The sequence below is a fragment of the Macrobrachium nipponense genome, chromosome 18 (genome assembly GCF_015104395.2).
Source record: "Macrobrachium nipponense isolate FS-2020 chromosome 18, ASM1510439v2, whole genome shotgun sequence".
Lineage (NCBI taxonomy): Eukaryota > Metazoa > Arthropoda > Malacostraca > Decapoda > Palaemonidae > Macrobrachium > Macrobrachium nipponense.
In genome coordinates, this window is record NC_087211.1 from 18,414,464 (window position 1) to 18,433,505 (window position 19,042).

The 19,042-nt window shown below is 38.4% G+C and overlaps 1 protein-coding gene across 11 annotated transcripts in view; it reads right to left on the minus strand.

Annotated features, from left to right (window-relative positions):
* The window catches only part of LOC135196901 (sperm-tail PG-rich repeat-containing protein 2-like), a 77,698-nt gene that overhangs the window by 42,896 nt on the left and 15,760 nt on the right, over nucleotides 1-19,042 (minus strand). For all 11 annotated transcript variants that reach the window (XM_064223703.1, XM_064223702.1, XM_064223697.1 and 8 more), the window contains exon 2: nucleotides 45-153. In XM_064223703.1, the coding sequence (XP_064079773.1) occupies nucleotides 45-153 (109 nt within the window). The remainder of the gene's footprint in view (nucleotides 1-44; nucleotides 154-19,042) is intronic.

Genomic DNA, 19,042 nt, shown 5'->3' on the forward strand with positions numbered 1-19,042 from the left:
GTTTCAGTGCCCATAAACCAATCAGTCAAAATGGCAACACTTACCAATGGAGGACTTCAGGGCGATGGAAGCCGGCCCAGGGCTGGAGAATTCGGCTGCGATGGGTCCTCGTCTCTTGGTTGGCGTCCAGGTTCCATTTCTCTGTCCTCCCATCTGCGAGAAGAAGGAAGAGAAGCCTCTGTTTATATTCGTGCTCGAGAGAGAGAGAGAGAGAGAAAATGGTTGTTGTTTCTGCGTGAGATTATTTGTATTATGCTGACCTGATATGAAAATGTTTTTTGTCAGTTTACAGATAAATGTACTATCACCCTCGCACATTTACACACACAATAATGCACACCTACACAGACACACATATATATGAGTTTAGTGTGTGTGTGGTGAGAGAGAGAGAGAGAGAGAGAGAGAAAATAACATGAGAGACAATCAAACAAAAAAATAACGCCAAAATTCGACCCGGTGCCATCTAAGGTGTAAAAGAAATCATTTCAACCAAATAGCTCGAATTTCTCCGTAAATAAACACAGCGCCTCATTCTCCCCCATTCTAAATGAATTAGCCTCGTGTCCAACCTTAATGAAGGCACAAATGGGCGTTCCTTCCTGTATAATACATTAGAGAAAATCCTCTCCAGCAGAGGAATTACGACCGTCTCTCGCAGTTCCTCCTTAATAACGAGATTGCATGCACGGGACTGCAGCGCTGTCACGCTCCCCCTTCGCTCGAAGAAGAGACGGGATTCCACTGCAGCACACCTACTGGTATTCCCGCTGTTAGGGTCGACTGACCTTCCTGCTGTTAGGGTCAACTAATATTTCTACTCTTAAGGTCAACTGACTCCCCTGCTGTTAAGGTCAACTAATATTTCCACTGTTAAGGTCAACTAATTTTTCTACTGTTAAGGTCAACTGACTTCCCTGCTGTTAAGGTCAACTAATTTTTCTACTGTTAAGGTCAACTGACCTTCCTGCTGTTAAGGTCAACTAATTTTTCCACTGTTAAGGTCAACTGACTTCGCTGCTGTTAAGGTCGACTAATATTTCTACTGTTAAGGTCAACTACTACTCCTGTTGTTAAGGTCAACCACTATTTATGCTGATAAAGTCAAGTGCTATTTTCACTATTAAGGTCAACAGCTAGTTCTGCTGATAAGGCCAACTACGATTGCTGTTGATAAGGTCAACTTTTATTCCTGCTGTTAAGGGCAACTACTATTTCGGTTGATAAGGTCAACTATTATTTTGGCTGCTAAGGTCAACTGACCTTCCTGCTGTTAGGGTCAACTACTATTCTTGCTGACAAAGTCAAATGCTATTTTCACTATTAAGGTCAAATACTATTTCTGCTGATAAGGTCAACTACGATTGCTGTTGTTAAGGTCAACTATTATTCCTGCTGTTAAGGGCAACTACTATTTCTGTTGATAAGGTCAACTATTATTTTGGCTGTTAAGGTCAACTACTATTCCCGCTGCTAAGGTCAACTGACATTCCTGCTGTTAGGGTCAACTGCTATTTCCTCTGTTAAGGTCAACTGATATTTCTGCTGTAAAGATCAGCTGACATTCCTGCTGCTACTGCTTTTTCAAGTCCGTCGACCATTTTACCTACTGCAGAGATGGCCAACTATGCAGAGACAACTAAGACGTCTTTTTGTATTGCATTGCAAAATGCATCTTTCTCAACGAAGATTTAACATTTCTAGTATTCAGGGTAATATTGCAATTACTAATACTCTACAACAACAACAAATAAGGATAATAATAATATATTCAAGGTATGTATTTTTAAGTTGCTTACAAATTCCCAAATATCAAATAGCGAATATTATTATAATAAGTTTGCCATTTTTGCTGCAACAATGAGTTCTAAATCTATTCTAAATAATGATGATAATAACGCCATGATTCAGTCTGTAGGACCAGCTACGTATAATGCTGTATAAAACCATCAGCTATTGACCGGTAGCTATCCAGTTGCTCAACAGATGCGGTAGAGTGAGGGTGGGTCCCATGGCTCCGGGAAGCACTGCCAGATGCACGATCCATGGCTAACTTTAACCCTAAGTTTTTTTTTTAGGTCTGAGGCCGGACGGACAGACAAAGCCTGCACAATAGTTTTCTTTTACAGAAAACTAGACAGAAATAAAAAGAATACTTAATTTCGTGTCGTTGTTGCATGCGGCAGACAGCCGAGATTCATCGATTCCGCCTCTATAATTACCTGGCTCTACCTATGGCAGCACCACACCACCTCCTCTTTTTCTGTCTATACTCCCGAGTTTATTTTTGGAGGGCCTCCCTCCCTCCCTCCACCCCTGTCTATCGGCCCTCAAGAGCAGCTCTCCCCACCCCCGCCCCACAATCCCCCTAGGCATCCACTATCTTGTTTAAGTTTGCGTTTGTCAGCTCTTCAAGTTTTGAGAATAACTCATGTTTCTGGAGGGATTACTTCTGGCCGTCATTTGATCCAGCAAGGGATCTGTTTTATATTATATATATATATATATATATATAATATATATATATTATATATATATATATATATATGTATATATATAAATATATATGTAACATATATATATCATATATATATATATATATATATATATATATATATATATATATATAGATATATATATATATATATTATATAATATGTAATATATATATATATGATATATATATATATATATATATATATGATATATATATATATATATATTATATATATAATATATAATATAATATATATATATATATATATATTATGCATTTGACAGCGTTGCAAGTTTCTTCGGCAGCTCGTATTTCAGTGTATCAGGTGGTGTTTCTAAATTACTGTATTACTTTGCAGAATTACGACGAAGACAAGCAATTTTGCATAATGTACTACTTTCCTCAAATACAAATTTCCCTCTACTTATTTTTAAGAATCTTCGCAATAAACCACCTACCAGCCCCCGTATCTTTTCACCAGACGACTCATTTTCAGTCTATTTCCAGGAAGTTCTGCCCCGGAGTCATAAATACAAAGAAATGATATTATAATATACGACAATTTCTTTTCCTTGCGTACGACGCTGCGGTCACGAAGTCACGAATATTCTGATTTCACGGCGATCCTTCGTCAAGGGAGAAGGAAATACCTGATTTGTTGTGATCATTCTGCCTGAGCAACTTCTCGCCTTATTTGGGAATGTACTAGACTAGAGAAACAGTGAGGGTGAAAGATATGCTTATGATATATATATAGCATAATATATTATATATAATATATATAGTAATATAATATATATATATATATATATATATATGTATACAAAAAGAGAGAGAGAGAGAGAGAGAGTTTTGTAGGGGGCTGCATGTGTACTATACATATGTATATATATATATATATATATATATATATATATATATATATAATATATATATATAAACTTTCTAACGTTCTAACACAATTTTTTACAACTAAATAAATAAATAAATATAAAAAATATATATAAAGGGAAATATTCCTGGGGTCGGGGTGGGGAGGTGTTGGTTAAGGTGAATGTCGCTTGTGACTGGACTTGGTAGCTATGCGTGTCTGCACTTGGTCTGTATGTGGGTGGCGAGATCTTAGTCCACGCCCCCCTAGCCACCCCATCCCCACCCCTGGTACTATCCTACACGCCTCTACACCCGCTGGGCCTTTCGTAGTCTATCGATTAGATGGTTCAAGAAGGATGTACTCATTGATCTTCCGGTTGGAAGGCCATGAAACTGCGCCCTATATTTGGCTGACTCCTCCTGCACCAGCACCGCCGTCTGCAGGAACTCCTCTCAAGGGTTTGTTTACGCACTGAGCAACCGGTGAAAATAAAGAGTAAATGCTCATGAATAAATGAACTGACGACAGGCTGGATTGACGGTCATAAGTGAAAGGGCATCTGGATAAATTCCTTGATAGGAAAGGTTAATTATATCTTATTTTAACCAGACCACTGAGCTGATCAACAGCTCTCCTAGGGCTGGTCCGAAGGATTAGATATTTTGACGTGGGTAGGAGCCTATTGGTTACCTAGCGGCGGGACCTACAGCTTATTGTGGGATCCGATCCACATTACATCGATAAATGAATTTCTAATCACCAGAAACAAATTCCTTTGGTTCCACTTTGGCGGAGCAGGGAATCGAACTTGGGACTACCGAATCGGTAGGGGAGCACGCAACCCACTCGTCCAAAGAAACACCAGTTCCTTAATAAATTAAGATATAAATACATGCACAAAATAATGACAGAGAGGAATATAAATGAATAGGAGAATAGATTCACGGAGTACAAGACATAGTGATGGAAATGTTGAACTAATCTTTGAACACCGGTTACAATTTTGTGGAGAACCGTAAGTGCTCTGTAAATTTGAATATGGAGAGGGGTAAAATATCTCATTAGGATTTTTTAAAACAAAATCACCTAACATTCATGCTTTGTGTTTATGATCATATGCAAAAGGCAGCTTTCTGAAAAGCTCATTTTAAATGGAGTTGACTTGAGACCAGAAGAATGACGGAAAGAAAGCTTCGGCCAAGAGAAAAAGAAACGAAGGGAAACAAAGGTTTCTCCTCTTCTCTCGCCAACAAACAAACTTCTCTTCTCTCTCTCTCTCTCTCTCTCTCTTCTCTCTCTCTCTCTCTCCTATTTGTAATTTGATAATCATCCAGTTCAGTGGAATCAAGCTTTGCAAGTAAACAGAATTTTTCGAAATGTTTCTAAATTTATTTTTTGTTCTTTACAGTAATGAAAATAATTCCCCTGCTTTACCTAACGGGATGTTAATGAGCTACTGCGTGTGTTACCTTTGTAATTAAAGATTAAATGTATGACACAAAGTATCTTATGGCATAATAATAATAATAATAATAACAAAAATCTCATAATAGCATGTATCACTAATATTGTGAAGACATCCACAATTGTGTGTATATATAATATATATATATATATTATATATATATATATATATATATATATATATATATAACAACAAGAGCTTTGAAGATAACCTTTTCGAGTCTCCTTCGCAATCTCAACACTCATGGAGTTCGTAAAAGTCTACGGATACGAACATCCACATTTCAATTAGTTTTATGTCTGTGTAATCTCCTTTCCAAATAAACAACAAACTCAGAAACCAATAAATAAAAAGATGAAACGAATCTCAGCAACAACAACCAACACCAAAGAACGAAAGTAACAACAACACAAGCTGCCACAACAACAACCGGATCAAGGGGAATTCATCTAACAAACAACAACAATGAAGAACAAGAGGCGCTCGTCAGGGTAGGCAAAAAAAAAAAAAGAAAAAAATCTCCTGGAGGTTGATTAGAGCCAGGAGGCTTATGCAGCCCAGGATATAATTCCAGGAGATATATAATTGGAGACCGGAGGATATACTACTGTGCTGGGACCCGGCCCATTACTCAAGTGACTTCCATTTGCAGTCTGTCTCTCAGGCTGCTGATTCGGAATGGTGGGGAGATGGGGGGCCATGTTATTGTTCTGCAAATTGCAAGGTGTCCAGATGAGCGAGGGAGAGAGAGAGAGAGAGAAATAGTTATTGTTCTGTAATTCCAAAGGTGTCAGAGAGAGAGAGAACTAGTTCTTGTTCTGTTGTTCCAAAGGTGTCACAAGGAGATAGAGAGAGAGAGAGAGAAATAGTTATTGTTCTGTAATTCCAAAGGTGTCAGAGAGATAGAGAACTAGTTATTGGCCTGTAATTCCAAAGGTGTCACAAAGAGAGAGAGAGAGAGAAAATAGTTATTGTTCTGTAATTCCAAAGGTGTCACAAAGAGAGAGAGAGAGAGAAATAGTTATTGTCCTGTAATTCCAAAGGTGTCACAAAGAGAGAGAGAGAGAAAAAAAATATTTATTGTTCTGTAATTCCAAAGGTGTCACAAGGAGAGAGAGAGAGAGGTAGTTATTGTTCAGTAATTCCAAATGTGTCACAAGGAGAGAGAGAGGGAAATAGTTATTGTTCTGTAATTCCAAAGGTGTCAGAGACAGACGGACAGACAGACAGAGAAAAATTTATGGTTCTGTAATTCCAAAGGTGTCAGAGGAGAGAGAGATAGAGAGAGATACTTATTGTTCTGGAATTCCAAAGGTGCCAGAGAGAGAGAGAGGAAACGTAACTTAACATTTTGTTTAAACTGATTGAGCAACAACAACAACAAAATAACGCTATATTTCTGCCCGACGATAAGTAGAAACTAATGATATAACCGGCCACGAAAGAAGGAAAAGCAAAAACAGAGAACAAATGAAACGGAAGAAACACAGACAAGTGATTCCTAATCGGCAAAGAGAGGAAGAGAAGAAGGCTACTAAATAGCGGAGAATTCAACATAAGCCAAAACAGGAACGGAGGGTAAAGCAGAATCATAACTTAACAAGAGAGATAATGATCACGACTCCATCCCCCGACGAAGAAGAACCAATCAAACAGGCACAGGCAGCTTGATGTGCCGCCGCAGGGCGCGTTCAATTGCATCTGCTGCGGTTTGGGCGTGTTCAGTCCGCCGCGCTAGTTGATGGCACTTTATGGCCGTCGTTACGGAGGGCCAATTGGCACCGACGAGGAAGCGATTTTCGCTTTAATTCTCGTTTATTTCTGATGATGACACACGCAGTCGTTTGTGATGGCCGCTGGTGGGTGTCAATAGAGAGAAGGCGTTTCCCTGTAATGCAGTTATGCCGTATTTGGTTCAGGTAGAGAGGAAAAAGGCGAATTTATTTTTTTGTCATCCAGATGTTACAGAAAAACGAATCGTCTCGGAGGCACGAGGCGTTTCCCTGTATGTTCGCATGAACGAGGCCGTATTTGGTCGAGGTGTGATCTAGATGATGAGAGAAAAAAGCGAGGAAATGTCGCACATTGTTGAAGTTGGGCAAAGAAAAAGAATTATATGTTTCTCGAGAAATTGGAGAAAAGGATCACGTTTTCATTAAAAAAAAAAAAAAAAAAAAAAATCCAAGTAAAATATGCACCGAAGTTTCTTCGGCCCATGAAACTTTAACCATGGTCCCGTGGTGCCCTGGCTTACGTCGATGCCAGACGCACGATTATAACTAATGTTAACCTCAACTAAAATAAAAATGTACTGAGGCTAGAGGGCTGCAATTTGGGATGTTTGAAGATTGGAGGGTGGATGATCGGCATACCAATTTGCAGCCCTCTAGCCTGAGCAGTTTTTGAGATTTGAGGGCGGACAGAAAAAATTGCGGACGGGCAGACAGAGCCGACACAACGATATCCTTTTCAGAAAACTAAAAATAAAGGAAGAAAGCTACATACGTCCATCATAAATTACAAAAATATGAGAAAAACTATAATTGATGAAATGGTTTGAGTAAACGATTTGCCACAAATATATTACGTTAGTTGATCGCTCTTTTCGATATACCGCCTGTGGATGACATAACAAGCTGTAGAAACTCGGGTTCTAATGCCGTGGCTACAGTGAATCTACTACAGTACGCAAAACTGTAGATCCACTTTCTTGAAGCTTTAATGGAGAACTTCGGACATCTCTATGACATGGAATTCCATGGAAATGCTGAGGAAGAAGAGTGCTCGTGGAATCCAGGACACCATTATCATTCTCAGAACAGTCCATGCGTAAATACATACCAACATACGCATGTAGTATATATATACCTACACAGTGTACAGATAGATAAAAGATAATTTTGGCGATATTACTAAGGAGGTGCATATTCGCCAAGAACACGGAAAGTGGAATAGATATCACTCAGTTCTTGCATATAGCATATATATATATATATGAATATATATATATATATATATATATATATATATATATATATATATATATATATATATATGTATATTATACATGTATTTGTGTGTGTAAAAGCTGATAAATGCTGATATATATATTGGTGTATGTAAAAAAAAAAGTAACTTCTTTTTATCACTAACATGTTCTCTTCATTTCATTCTTACTCTTACCTCAATCATTCTTTCATTAGCAACAACATCAGAATAACAGAAAGACGGGCAAGATTAAAGACAGAAATGCAAGAAAGGAAAAGAAAATAATAAAGCACAATATAAAGTCAGGAGAAGTCAGATATTTCTCAAATTCCTCCATCAGTGATTTCCACGTCCTGACTTTTTTTTCTATCTTTGTCTTTAAAGAGACCGCCTTAAAAAGGGCAACAACTTAAGTAAGTTATCACGCAGTCCAGCATGAGAAAGTAAAAATGACTGGGGAATAAAATAAAAAAAAGAAGCATCGTATCTTCGAATAGAGATACTGACTCCATGTACGAGAATCTTAAAGCAGCCCCTTCCTGGTATCCAGTTCCCAAAATTGGACTGACAGACGTCTTCATAACTTAACGCATAATTTCCTCGACGAGTTTGACCGTATAGCCTTTCCATTCTTAGCTTATCTGCCAAATTCTGCCGTGCTGTGCTATTTCATTCACAAAGAAGGGAGCCGAGTGTGTCGTCGCTCCCGCATAGAGAGAGAAAGAGAGTTACAAGAATTAGGATGTCTCAAAGACTTGTTCGTCCATCCTAAGAGGAGACATCTTGTGCTTACTTATCTCTAAGAGCAGATTTTACTGTTCATTCAGTGTTCTAATAATTTTGTCTAGCTTTCTTTTCAACTCTTCCACATTGCTGCTGTTTACAACTTCTTTCTGGTGGCAGTTTATTCCACGTGTGACATTTCTTTTATGTAAAGAAGTTCTCACAATGGTTTGTGTTGTATCTCTTCAGTTCTAGTTACCATCCATTGTTTCTTGTCTGGTTTTCGTTTAACGTAAATAGGTTACTGTCTACTTTTGTTATGCCTTTCGGTATTTTGAATATTTTTTATTAGTTGTCCTCGCAGTGTCGTCGTGTTTCTAAGCCAGAGAGAGAGAGGTCATTGAAGGCGAAGGAGAAATGGCGTTATTGTTTTGCAGTTCCAATGGTGACACAACAAGGAAGAGAGAGAGAGAGAGAGAGACTTCATCTCGTACCTTCCCTAACCTGAAGCTGCTGTCAGGCTAAACAAAAGAGCTCCCTGAAACGACGGTTACCCAAACACAAAACGCCTTCAGTATCCCCGACACCCGGTAGTTAAGTCCATTCGAGTTGCGTTTAACTGCAGCATAAATAACGGAGGCTTCGCCTTCGTTATGAGAGAGAGATACCGCCGCCCTCCGACATTAATTCCGGCGACTCTAATTACCCGCGACAAGGCCTCCAAGGTCACTCGACGGGTGGAGGTCTATACGGCGCCGGCGGGATACGAATGTATCCAGAGGGTAACTTTTGTGTTTGGGGGTTGGTGGGGGAGGGAGGGGGGTTGTGTTAGACGGTGGTCTGTGTGGGGACTCGGGGAGAGGGTAGGGGTGGCAATAGAGTCCTTCAGAGTAGGACTGAGAATGATACCAACGCCCATCCTGTACCATACTGGGCTCGCAAGGAAGGTAATCAGACTCAACTCCATCAGGGTCTTCCAAGGATTTTTTTTTTTTTTTTTTTTTTTTTTTGGGGGGGGGGTTAGGTCCGGGGGTTGCCCGCCTATTGCTTTTTTTTTCTACAGCCTCTGGGGGTTTATCCAAAAAGGAAGATTATATTAGAATTCAATTACGTAAGTGGCAATTATGGAAGTGAGAAATGGGCGATGGCAATTATCGCACAGTTGCGATGGTCATTCGGAGGAAGGACGATGGAGAAATAGTTGAAGAAGTTGCAAAACTGCTCTTCTTTTTATTCGGGGTTTCGGTATTAAATAACCCCTCCCCCCCCTTTTTTTTTTAAATCAGGAAGGAGTCAAGGGAGGGCCCATGAGACGCCGAAATAAATCAAACCCACTGAACTGGAAGACTTCTTCTTCGGGAGTTCCAGAAGAGTTCCAAGGCTGGAAGCGGACTTCAGATTGACGCGTTACGGCTCGAGTCTCCAAATGAACAGCGCTCAGATTTTCTACGTTGGAAAGACAGCTTGCAAAATCTGAACGCAAAGATGAACTGCATTCAAATTCACATTTTTGAATGAATGGTGTTGGAACTCAGGAGCTTAAAATGAACAATGTTAAGATCTAGATATCAAGGTTAAGTGTCGAAATTAAATGTCAAAAAAAAAAAAAGTTTGAAAACAATAAGTAAACGTCTTACCTAGAAAAGGTACTCTGTTTCTCTTTTGTCTAGACCTATGGTACAAAAAGCCAATTCTCGATAAGATTTCTTTGAGGTAAAATTATTAAAGTCTACATTTAAAAGGAAATGACTACTATTTGCATAAGATCAGTCACCTAAAATGACTTTGCAATGGTGCCAAAGTGCAACGGAAACTTGTGAAGATGACGCATGATAAACGAAGAATAACTGGTTATTCTGATGAGAGAGAGAGAGAAATACAAGGGTCCTGCCAGATAAACCGAATGAGGGCCTATTAGCGGACTTCCAAAATGTTCTTAAAATACTCAAGTCATTACAAATCTATCATTACAATGTCTATTGCAAATCTATAACACGCACGCACATAACATACATACATACATGTATGCGTGTATGTATACACACATACAGAAATAAATACATATTTATATATGTGTATATATACATTAAATATCTATATGTATGTATATGTACAAATACATAGTACGTATATATATAATTATGCATGTATAGGTAGATATTCCTTAGGGAAGGTGACGTCAGAGTGCTTTTATATGGTGTTCTGAGCCCTATAATAAAATAATAATAATAATAATAATAATAATAATAATAATAATAATAATAATAATAATAACCTAGCCTTTGATGACTGGCAGGTAAATGCATCGACCATTTGTCTCTGTTTACAGCCGCATGTTTGGCATCAAATGGACGTGATCTACATCTAACGTAATTCAGTAAATGATCAAGCCACAACATAAAAGAGAAAAAGAATAATAGTTCGCAAAATGTTGGAGAAATGAATTAATAACTATCATTATCTTAAACAGCTGTCTGTCAGGGGAAACCCCTTTCCAAAGTTGAACTTTAAATAAAATACAGTTGATTCATTATGTTCTCGCAAGGTGTTCCTCTTCTTGCGACGTAACAGAACAGTGGCTGATACAGAGAATAAAAGGAGCATTTATTTATTGTCGTTTATCTTAGGTAGCGAATGGCAGTACCAGGTTGGTTACGTAGCGGGAGGGAGTAACAGATCCCAGGTGGCAGAAGTTAAGGATGAATTGCAAAGCTAAAGTCATCTTAGAAAGAAAGAAGATAAAAATAGATATAATAATAATCATAGGAACACTAGGCACGATCCCAAAATCCCTGAAAAGGAATCTGGAAAAACTAGATGCCGAAGTAGCTCCAGGACTCATGCAGAAGAGCGTGCTACTAGAAACAGCACACAGAGTAAGAAAGGTGATGGACTCCTAAGGAGGCAGGACGCAGCCCGGAACCCCCTCACCCTATAAAAACACCCCAGTCAAATAGAATGGCTGTAATAGACCAATAATAATAATAATAACAGACGTGACGTTGATTGACAAATCAAGAAGAAAGTATCACTCATTGATGTCGCAATACCATGGGACACCAGAGTTGAAGAGAAAGAAAGGGAAAAGATCTGAAAATAGAGATAAAAAGGATATGGGATATGTCAGTGGAAATTGTACCCATAATCATATATAGGAACACTAGGCACGATCCCAAGATCCTTGAATGAAGTAGCTCCAGGACTCATGCAGAAGAGTGTAATCCTAGAAACGGCGCACATAGTAAGAAGAGTGATGGACTCCTAAGGAGGCAGGATGCAACCACGAACCCCCTCACCCTATAAAACCCACCCAGTCAAATGGAATGACTGTGATAGACCAATAATAATAATAATAATTATTATTATTATATTCGAAATGCATGCGCAGTCATGTGATGATAATTGATAATGCCATTAATTAGGAACCCAAGCTTCAGACGAATAAAAGACGACCGATACGATAAAAAAACCAAATCTCGGGAAATAACAAATAATTACAGATAATAAAAGATAAGGAATAAATACCGGGACACACAAACATAAGCAACAAGTAGCGGGCGAGGACGCAAGTCTTCCGAGTAAGAAGCACGAATTAAAGAGAAGCAACACAAGGGAACTGACGCACCAGAATGAGAGACAATACAGAAACTCAAGCGATCACTCGGAGCCTGCATGTGCATGGAGGAGGATTCCACTCCACTCCTCTGCGGTCAGTCAGTCAGGCGGTCCCGTGAATCGTAAGCAGCAGGAACGAAAGCAACAGTCAAATCTATCGCTGCTTTATTGCCGAACGATGCCGTTAGTGTCGGTGTAAGTCAATTACGCCGCTTTTAAAATGAGGGGGGAGAGAGAGAGAGAGGCATGGCTGGATCTTTGGAGCATGAGTCACACTTAACCCCATCTCCATATAAGAGGCAGAGTGGCGGTCTTGGACCTCGGACTTGACCCCTACCCCCACGTCACCCCCTACCCCACCATGTGGCATCCATCTCCAACACACTTCCCACCCACCCACATCACAATCCCCCCTCCCCCCAACCCCAGATGTCGCGCGGAAACACACTCCAACACTTTTACTTACCCTGACACTCGCGCGACCTCATTGAGGACCCCATAAGGAGAGTATCAGGGTTACACCAAAGGATATCCTAGATTCCTTCTGTTCTCTCGGGGTCCTATTGGACGTGTCAGTGGTCAACGGGAAGCTTCTGTCCTTCGCGGATCCTTCTGGAACTGTTTCAGCGAGGAGAGGAAGTGACTGCTTCGTAGTTCCGTAGGGGAATAGGACACGTTGGCATAGATATGGTCATCTGTTCCTCTGTTTCTTCCGTTTATACAAAACTGGTTGGAATGGGTATGGTCACCTGTTCTTCTGTTTATACAAAACTGGTTGGTATGCGTATGGTATACCCTGTTCTTCCGTTTCCCCTGTTTATACAAAACTGGTTGGCACGGGTATGGTCGCCTGTTCTTCCGTTTCTTCTGTTTATGCAAAACTGGTTGGTATGGGTATGGTCACCTGTTCTTCCTGTTCTTCCGTTTATACAAAACGTGTCGATCGATCTCGCCTGTGGATCTGGCAGAGAAGATCATTCTCTTCGTGGAATTGGGCGTCTTCGATTAGCTCACCTGCTTTGCTCGTTCGCGACACCTGCTGCTGATTAACCTCGATTCTGAGCGACTCCAAGAGATTCGGTCGGGTCATTTCGCGAACCAGGGCTTTTCCCTGTTGACTTTTCGTCGCACCTGGTGGTCGGTTGAGGCTTCTAGCATCGCCTAACCGTGTCATATGTTGGGGTCAATAGCCCAATGAAGGTTTTGTTGAAACGCACAGGGACTTTCACACGTCATGACTCGAGAGAGAGAGAGAGATTCATAATTCTTTTGGACAAATGAGAAAAGAAAGGTTCATAAAGTTTCTAGACAAATGATGAGAGAGAGAGAGATTTATAATTTTTGAGGACAAATGAGAAAAGAAATGTTCATACGGTTTCTAGACAAATGATGAAAGAGAGAGAGAAAGATAGATTTATAATTTTTTAGGACAAATGATGAGAGAAAGAGAGAGGGAGGGAGAGAGAGCTCACTGATTAGGCGGTGAGATACCGTGCTACCTTTCTATTAATTTCTTTTTTTTTCTTTCTTTTTTCGTGTTAAGTGACAGCGGAACATCTGTTGTTTCGCGGTTTTTTTTTTTTTCGTTTTTTAGCTTTTTGTGTTTTTTCCTTGACCTCGTTATTTTCTATTGTCACTTCGCGTGTATTTATTTCTTTGTTTGATTTTCTTCTTTCTCAGTTTCTTTAAACTTAGTGGCAATCCTTTCTCCGAATGGTAGCTTTGCAAGTAAAGTATCTTGATTGCCTTAATGGTTTATTTATTATGAACGTGTACTTATTAATGATAATAATATTTTGGAAGAGACACTTTTTTTAAACAAATTCTGTTGAATAAAATGGCAGAATTCAGCGAATTAATCTTATACATTATATATCTTTTTTATTTTTGTGATTACTCGCTGAGCCAGAAAAGCGAGTAAGAAGAAGAATAGAAAAGATAATATATAAGATTATTCGCTGAGTTCTACAATTCTATTCAACAGAATAATAATAATAATAATAATAATAATAATAATAATAATAATAATAATATAATAATAATAATAATAACATGCCTCTTGCCTATAATAATAACAAAAAATACTCAAGACTTATATCACATACCTCACCAAATATCATTTTTGGTCAAGAAAATGGTATTGGATTGCCCCTACCGTCGGCCTATATTCGGACGACGGGTATTCAAGTCAAATGATATAAAATAAAATTCTTTACCCTATCAATAAATAAGAAATAAGTGAATAGAGATGACTTTCCCTATAAAAAAAATTGCAAAAGTAAATGAAAAATAGAGATATAATATTTAATGAACAATTTTACTTCTCAGAAAAAAACATAAATCTAAAATTAATTTCTGGAGGTCAGTAAATACAAGCAGACGTTTGTTGTTGTTTGAGATTAAGCTGGCTTTATGCCAGCACAGTCTCTTGCTCATAGAGCAGCTCGCAGGTCAGGCAGACGCCATTTCAAAGTACCAGAATCTGGAGAGTGAATTATCTTCACCTGGAGGTCTCCTGACGAAGTAAGGAGTGAGAGATATGTTCATTTTCTTGACAGAGAGAGAGGAAGAGAAACTCCGTTGCGTGACGAGGGAGAAAGAGAAAGATGGGTAACTTCTATGTAATTATTTTCTTCCAGAGAAAACGCCGCATTATTTTGCTGTGAACGTTCGTGGAAATATTTATTTACTAAAGAGAGGACTTTCTGGGAAGTCCTTCTCTCTCTCTCTCTCTCTCTCTCTCTCTCTCTCTCTCTCTCTCTCTCTCTCTCTCTCTCGCACGGCCATAATCTTTTGTTTGTTTCCAATGTACGTTCCTTCTCGTCCGAATTTGATAATTTAGAATGTCATGAACGTGTGAGACAATATGGATATAAATACATAGAAATATATTCGGATATGTATATATATATGTGTGTGTGTGTGTGTGTATATATGTGTGTATATATATGCAAATATATAATTTTGTATGCTAATTACAGAATGTCTGACAACAAAATAAATTAAACAAAACTCCAGATGAAAATTTTCATATATAGAAATATTTTAGAAGAGCTTAGAGGTACTGGCATCAACAGATCAACAGATAAATCATTCAGTCAGTCAACAAACATCACTCATTTACAGTATGCCACCTCTCCGGGTTTCATTGTGACCCATTCTTGCTCCGACGGTACCCACTGAGGTATACCCACGGTCCCATGCAGACCTATTATATTGACACATTTATTAAACATCAGAGACTGCATGGCGATGATGCATGGTGCAACGCTCTCTCTCTTCTCTCTCTCTCTCTCTTTCTTTCCAGAACTTGGGCAGCAGGCCGTTATAAACCAGAGAAATACGCAGGACTCCTGAGGAACACCGCAATGCAATGACGCCCTAGGGGCGAGATAGTTCCAGCAGATGGTGAACCTCCCAGTTCCAAATGGGAGAAAACGTCGACTCATTCCTCATCTAGTCAGTTTCCCCAAACCCCAGACCCCTTCCCCCACAACCAACCCCGCCCTCCTCAACCCCTCACCCATCAGGAAAATAAGAGAATGATGATATTCAGTCTACAGATTTTCCACCATCAAGAAAATAAGAGAATGGTGATAGTTACTCTACAGATACAGATTTTCCACCATCAGAAAATAAGAAGAATGTGTAATTCTAGATCTTCCACCCAAGAAAATAAGAGAATGGTGATAGTTACTCTACAGATCTTCCACCATCAAGAAAATAAGAGAATGGCGATATTCAATCTACAGATTTTCCACCATCAAGAAAATGAGAGAATGGTGATATTTAATCTTGAGATTTGACAATAAACAAACGGCTCGACCTTTGCTCTAAATAGCGTGCCGAGATGAGGAAAGTAATGATCCTCTTTATAAAGCTCTCAGAGATGATGTTGAGTGAAGTTTCCTCACAAGAATATAGACAAGTTTTATTTCCCGTTTCTGACAAACCACCTTGGTTTAGGTAACAGTCACCAGAGTTGTCGAGACGACAAATAGTTACATCAGATCAGTCAACCGGTGTTAGATCTCGCAGGAAAAGACGTAGCGAAGAGTATTATTATTATTATTATTATTATTATTATTATTATTATTATTATTATTATTATTATTATTATTATTATTATTATTATTATTCAAAGAAAACTCATAATCACATGAGTCAATAACATGGAAACGCAAATCCACAATAACGTCTGTTTGATTTTAAATAACAAAATCAAACAGACATACCATTTTGGATTTACTTTTCCATTATTGTTATTAATTATATTCAGATGATGCACCCTATTCATACGTTGGAACAAGCCCACCAAAGGGGCCACTAACTTGAAATTCAAGATGCCAAAGAAGATGGTGCTCATTAGAAAGAAGTAACAGAAGTTAATAGGAGAAATAAAAAGAAGAGATCAGTTGTTATAAAGGAAAAAAATAAATTTACAAACTGATAAATTAGAAAAAATATTTAATTAAATCACTAAAATAACAGGAGATTTGTATTAGGGTATTAATACATTGCATCTTCGCTTGAACTTTTGAAGTTGTAATTGCACAGCCTCCTCAGGGAAGCAGTTCCACAGATCAACGGTGTGAGGACCTCTGGCTGCATATTGTTGCTGGTGTTCAAGGCGCCTGTTGCCTCCACGTAATACCTGCTTTGTCATATGACGTAGATGATGCGAGTGGCGTCCTTTGTATGTGTACCTGTTTTGTATGCACCGTCACTTATAAAAGTAGTCGACAGGTCCCCACCCCGGTAGTAAGAGGACCTTGGTGGTGCTGTCATGAATTCGGTATTGGCTCCGGTGGTAAGATTCTACTGATGTCTTGGAAAGTGTCAGGTCTTCATGTTGGTTTAGTAGCTAGCTTTGTGGGATAAAGATGCTATTCTCTTTGGCATATATCATATACATACATATACATATACGTATATATGTATATAGTATATACACACACACACACACACACACACATATATATATATATATATATATATATATATATATATATATATATATATTATATATATATGTATGTATGTATGTAAGCATATGTATTTGAGAGAGAGAGTATTTCACAGGAGATAAGGAGAGAATGATGAGAAAATACATAGCGAGATAGAGAATGTTCACTGGGAGGAAGAGATAGAGAGGGAGAACTCTTCAAAGTCATGTAAAATATATAATGCTGTCTCTTTGAATATCTTTCTGATGGCGTCATTTCTTTGGTAATCCAATTTCGTCACAAACCGGTCGAGTACTGGTTACTATTGCGAAACACTTCTTTTATTTTTACTCTGTGGACAGAAATAGCTGCCTGCTTTCCACAATTTATAGATGGCGTTGTTAGAGATGGTCACAGGTATTTACTACCGTTCCGCTAACAGTAAATTCTGTCTGGCTGTATCTTGCTTTTGGTGTTTCTCTTTCACATCATTTCTTCCTGTCAAATGGGATGCTTTGAAATTTGCTGACTTTTTTTTTTTTTTTTTTTTTTTTTTTTTTTTTTTTTTTTTACGGGGAGCATTCCATCCAGCAAGATCTAATGCCACTTTCTTGCGTAGAGACGATTTGTGCACCGAACGGACCCCAGATTACTGTCCAGTCTGCTTCTCTCTCTCGCTCTCTCTCTCTCTCTCTCTCTCTCTCTCTCTCTCTCTCTCTCTCTCGTCTGCTTTGCAAACTTTTATCGGAAATATCTCTTTGGTATAAAAGAGAAGAAGAAGAAAAAGAAGTAGAAGATCAACACAAGAGAGAGAGAGAGAGAGGAAGCAAGTAAATAGAGAGAGAGAGAGACGTACCCACCCACCCACCCCACCCCCCAACACCTCTAATTCCAAAACGTGTCTTGTTTCCACTCCGTCGATTCTACCTCATTAAGACACCTTACTATGATTACGATGCCAATTTATAATGATAATATAATAATGATTTAGCCGAAATGTTCAAAATTTAAACACTACCCGTTTTTTTATGTATTTACTTATTTGAAAAATACTTTAAGCGGAAAATTCAGATGTAATTCGTCGCTACCATCGGGCATTGGGTATATTTAATGTTAAATGTTGCCGGGAGTACACTAATATTTACGAGTTAGTGTACGTGGAACTCTCTGTGATCCTCTGTGCTTCCATGAGCAGTTCGTCGAATCATTTGAAGAGGTAAAACTCTGCATATATATATATATATATATATATATATATATATATATATATATATATATTATAGTATGTATGTATGTATATACGAATGTGTGTATTTACATAGAGCCATTTCATTTGAAGCTGTAGAGTAAGAAAGACGATAAACGGCCACACAAACAGAAACAGAGAAGAGAGTGAGAGAATATATATATTTGTCAAGGTTGACTGGCAAAGCCTTTTAAAACGTATAGATGCCGAAGAACTCGTTAAGAGCTTTCTACTTTTCACACCCACATGCTTCTTTCTTTGTCGAAAGTTTCTCTTTCTCTCCGTTTCTCCCTTTTGACCTCCCTTTCTTTTTTCTTTCTTTCTTTCTCCCTTTCTGTCACTTTTTTTCTTGTTTACATTTTTCCCTTATCATTCTCTCTCTCTCTCTCTCTCTCTCTCTCTCTCTCTCTCTCTCTCTCTCTATACTATATATATATATATATATATATATATATATATATATATATATATATATATATATACTATTTCAATCTTTCTAGATTTTTTTATATCAGTCATCAGTCAACAAACTCTCTCTCTCTCTCTCTCTCTCTCTCTTGCCGCGCAGTAACCTAAGCATTGCCGACCACCGTTTCTCCAAACAGCTGTTTCGTGACAGATGTTTCCCATTTACGATTCCACCTCTATCATATTTGCAATTGCATTATCGCTACTGAGCGGCAATTAT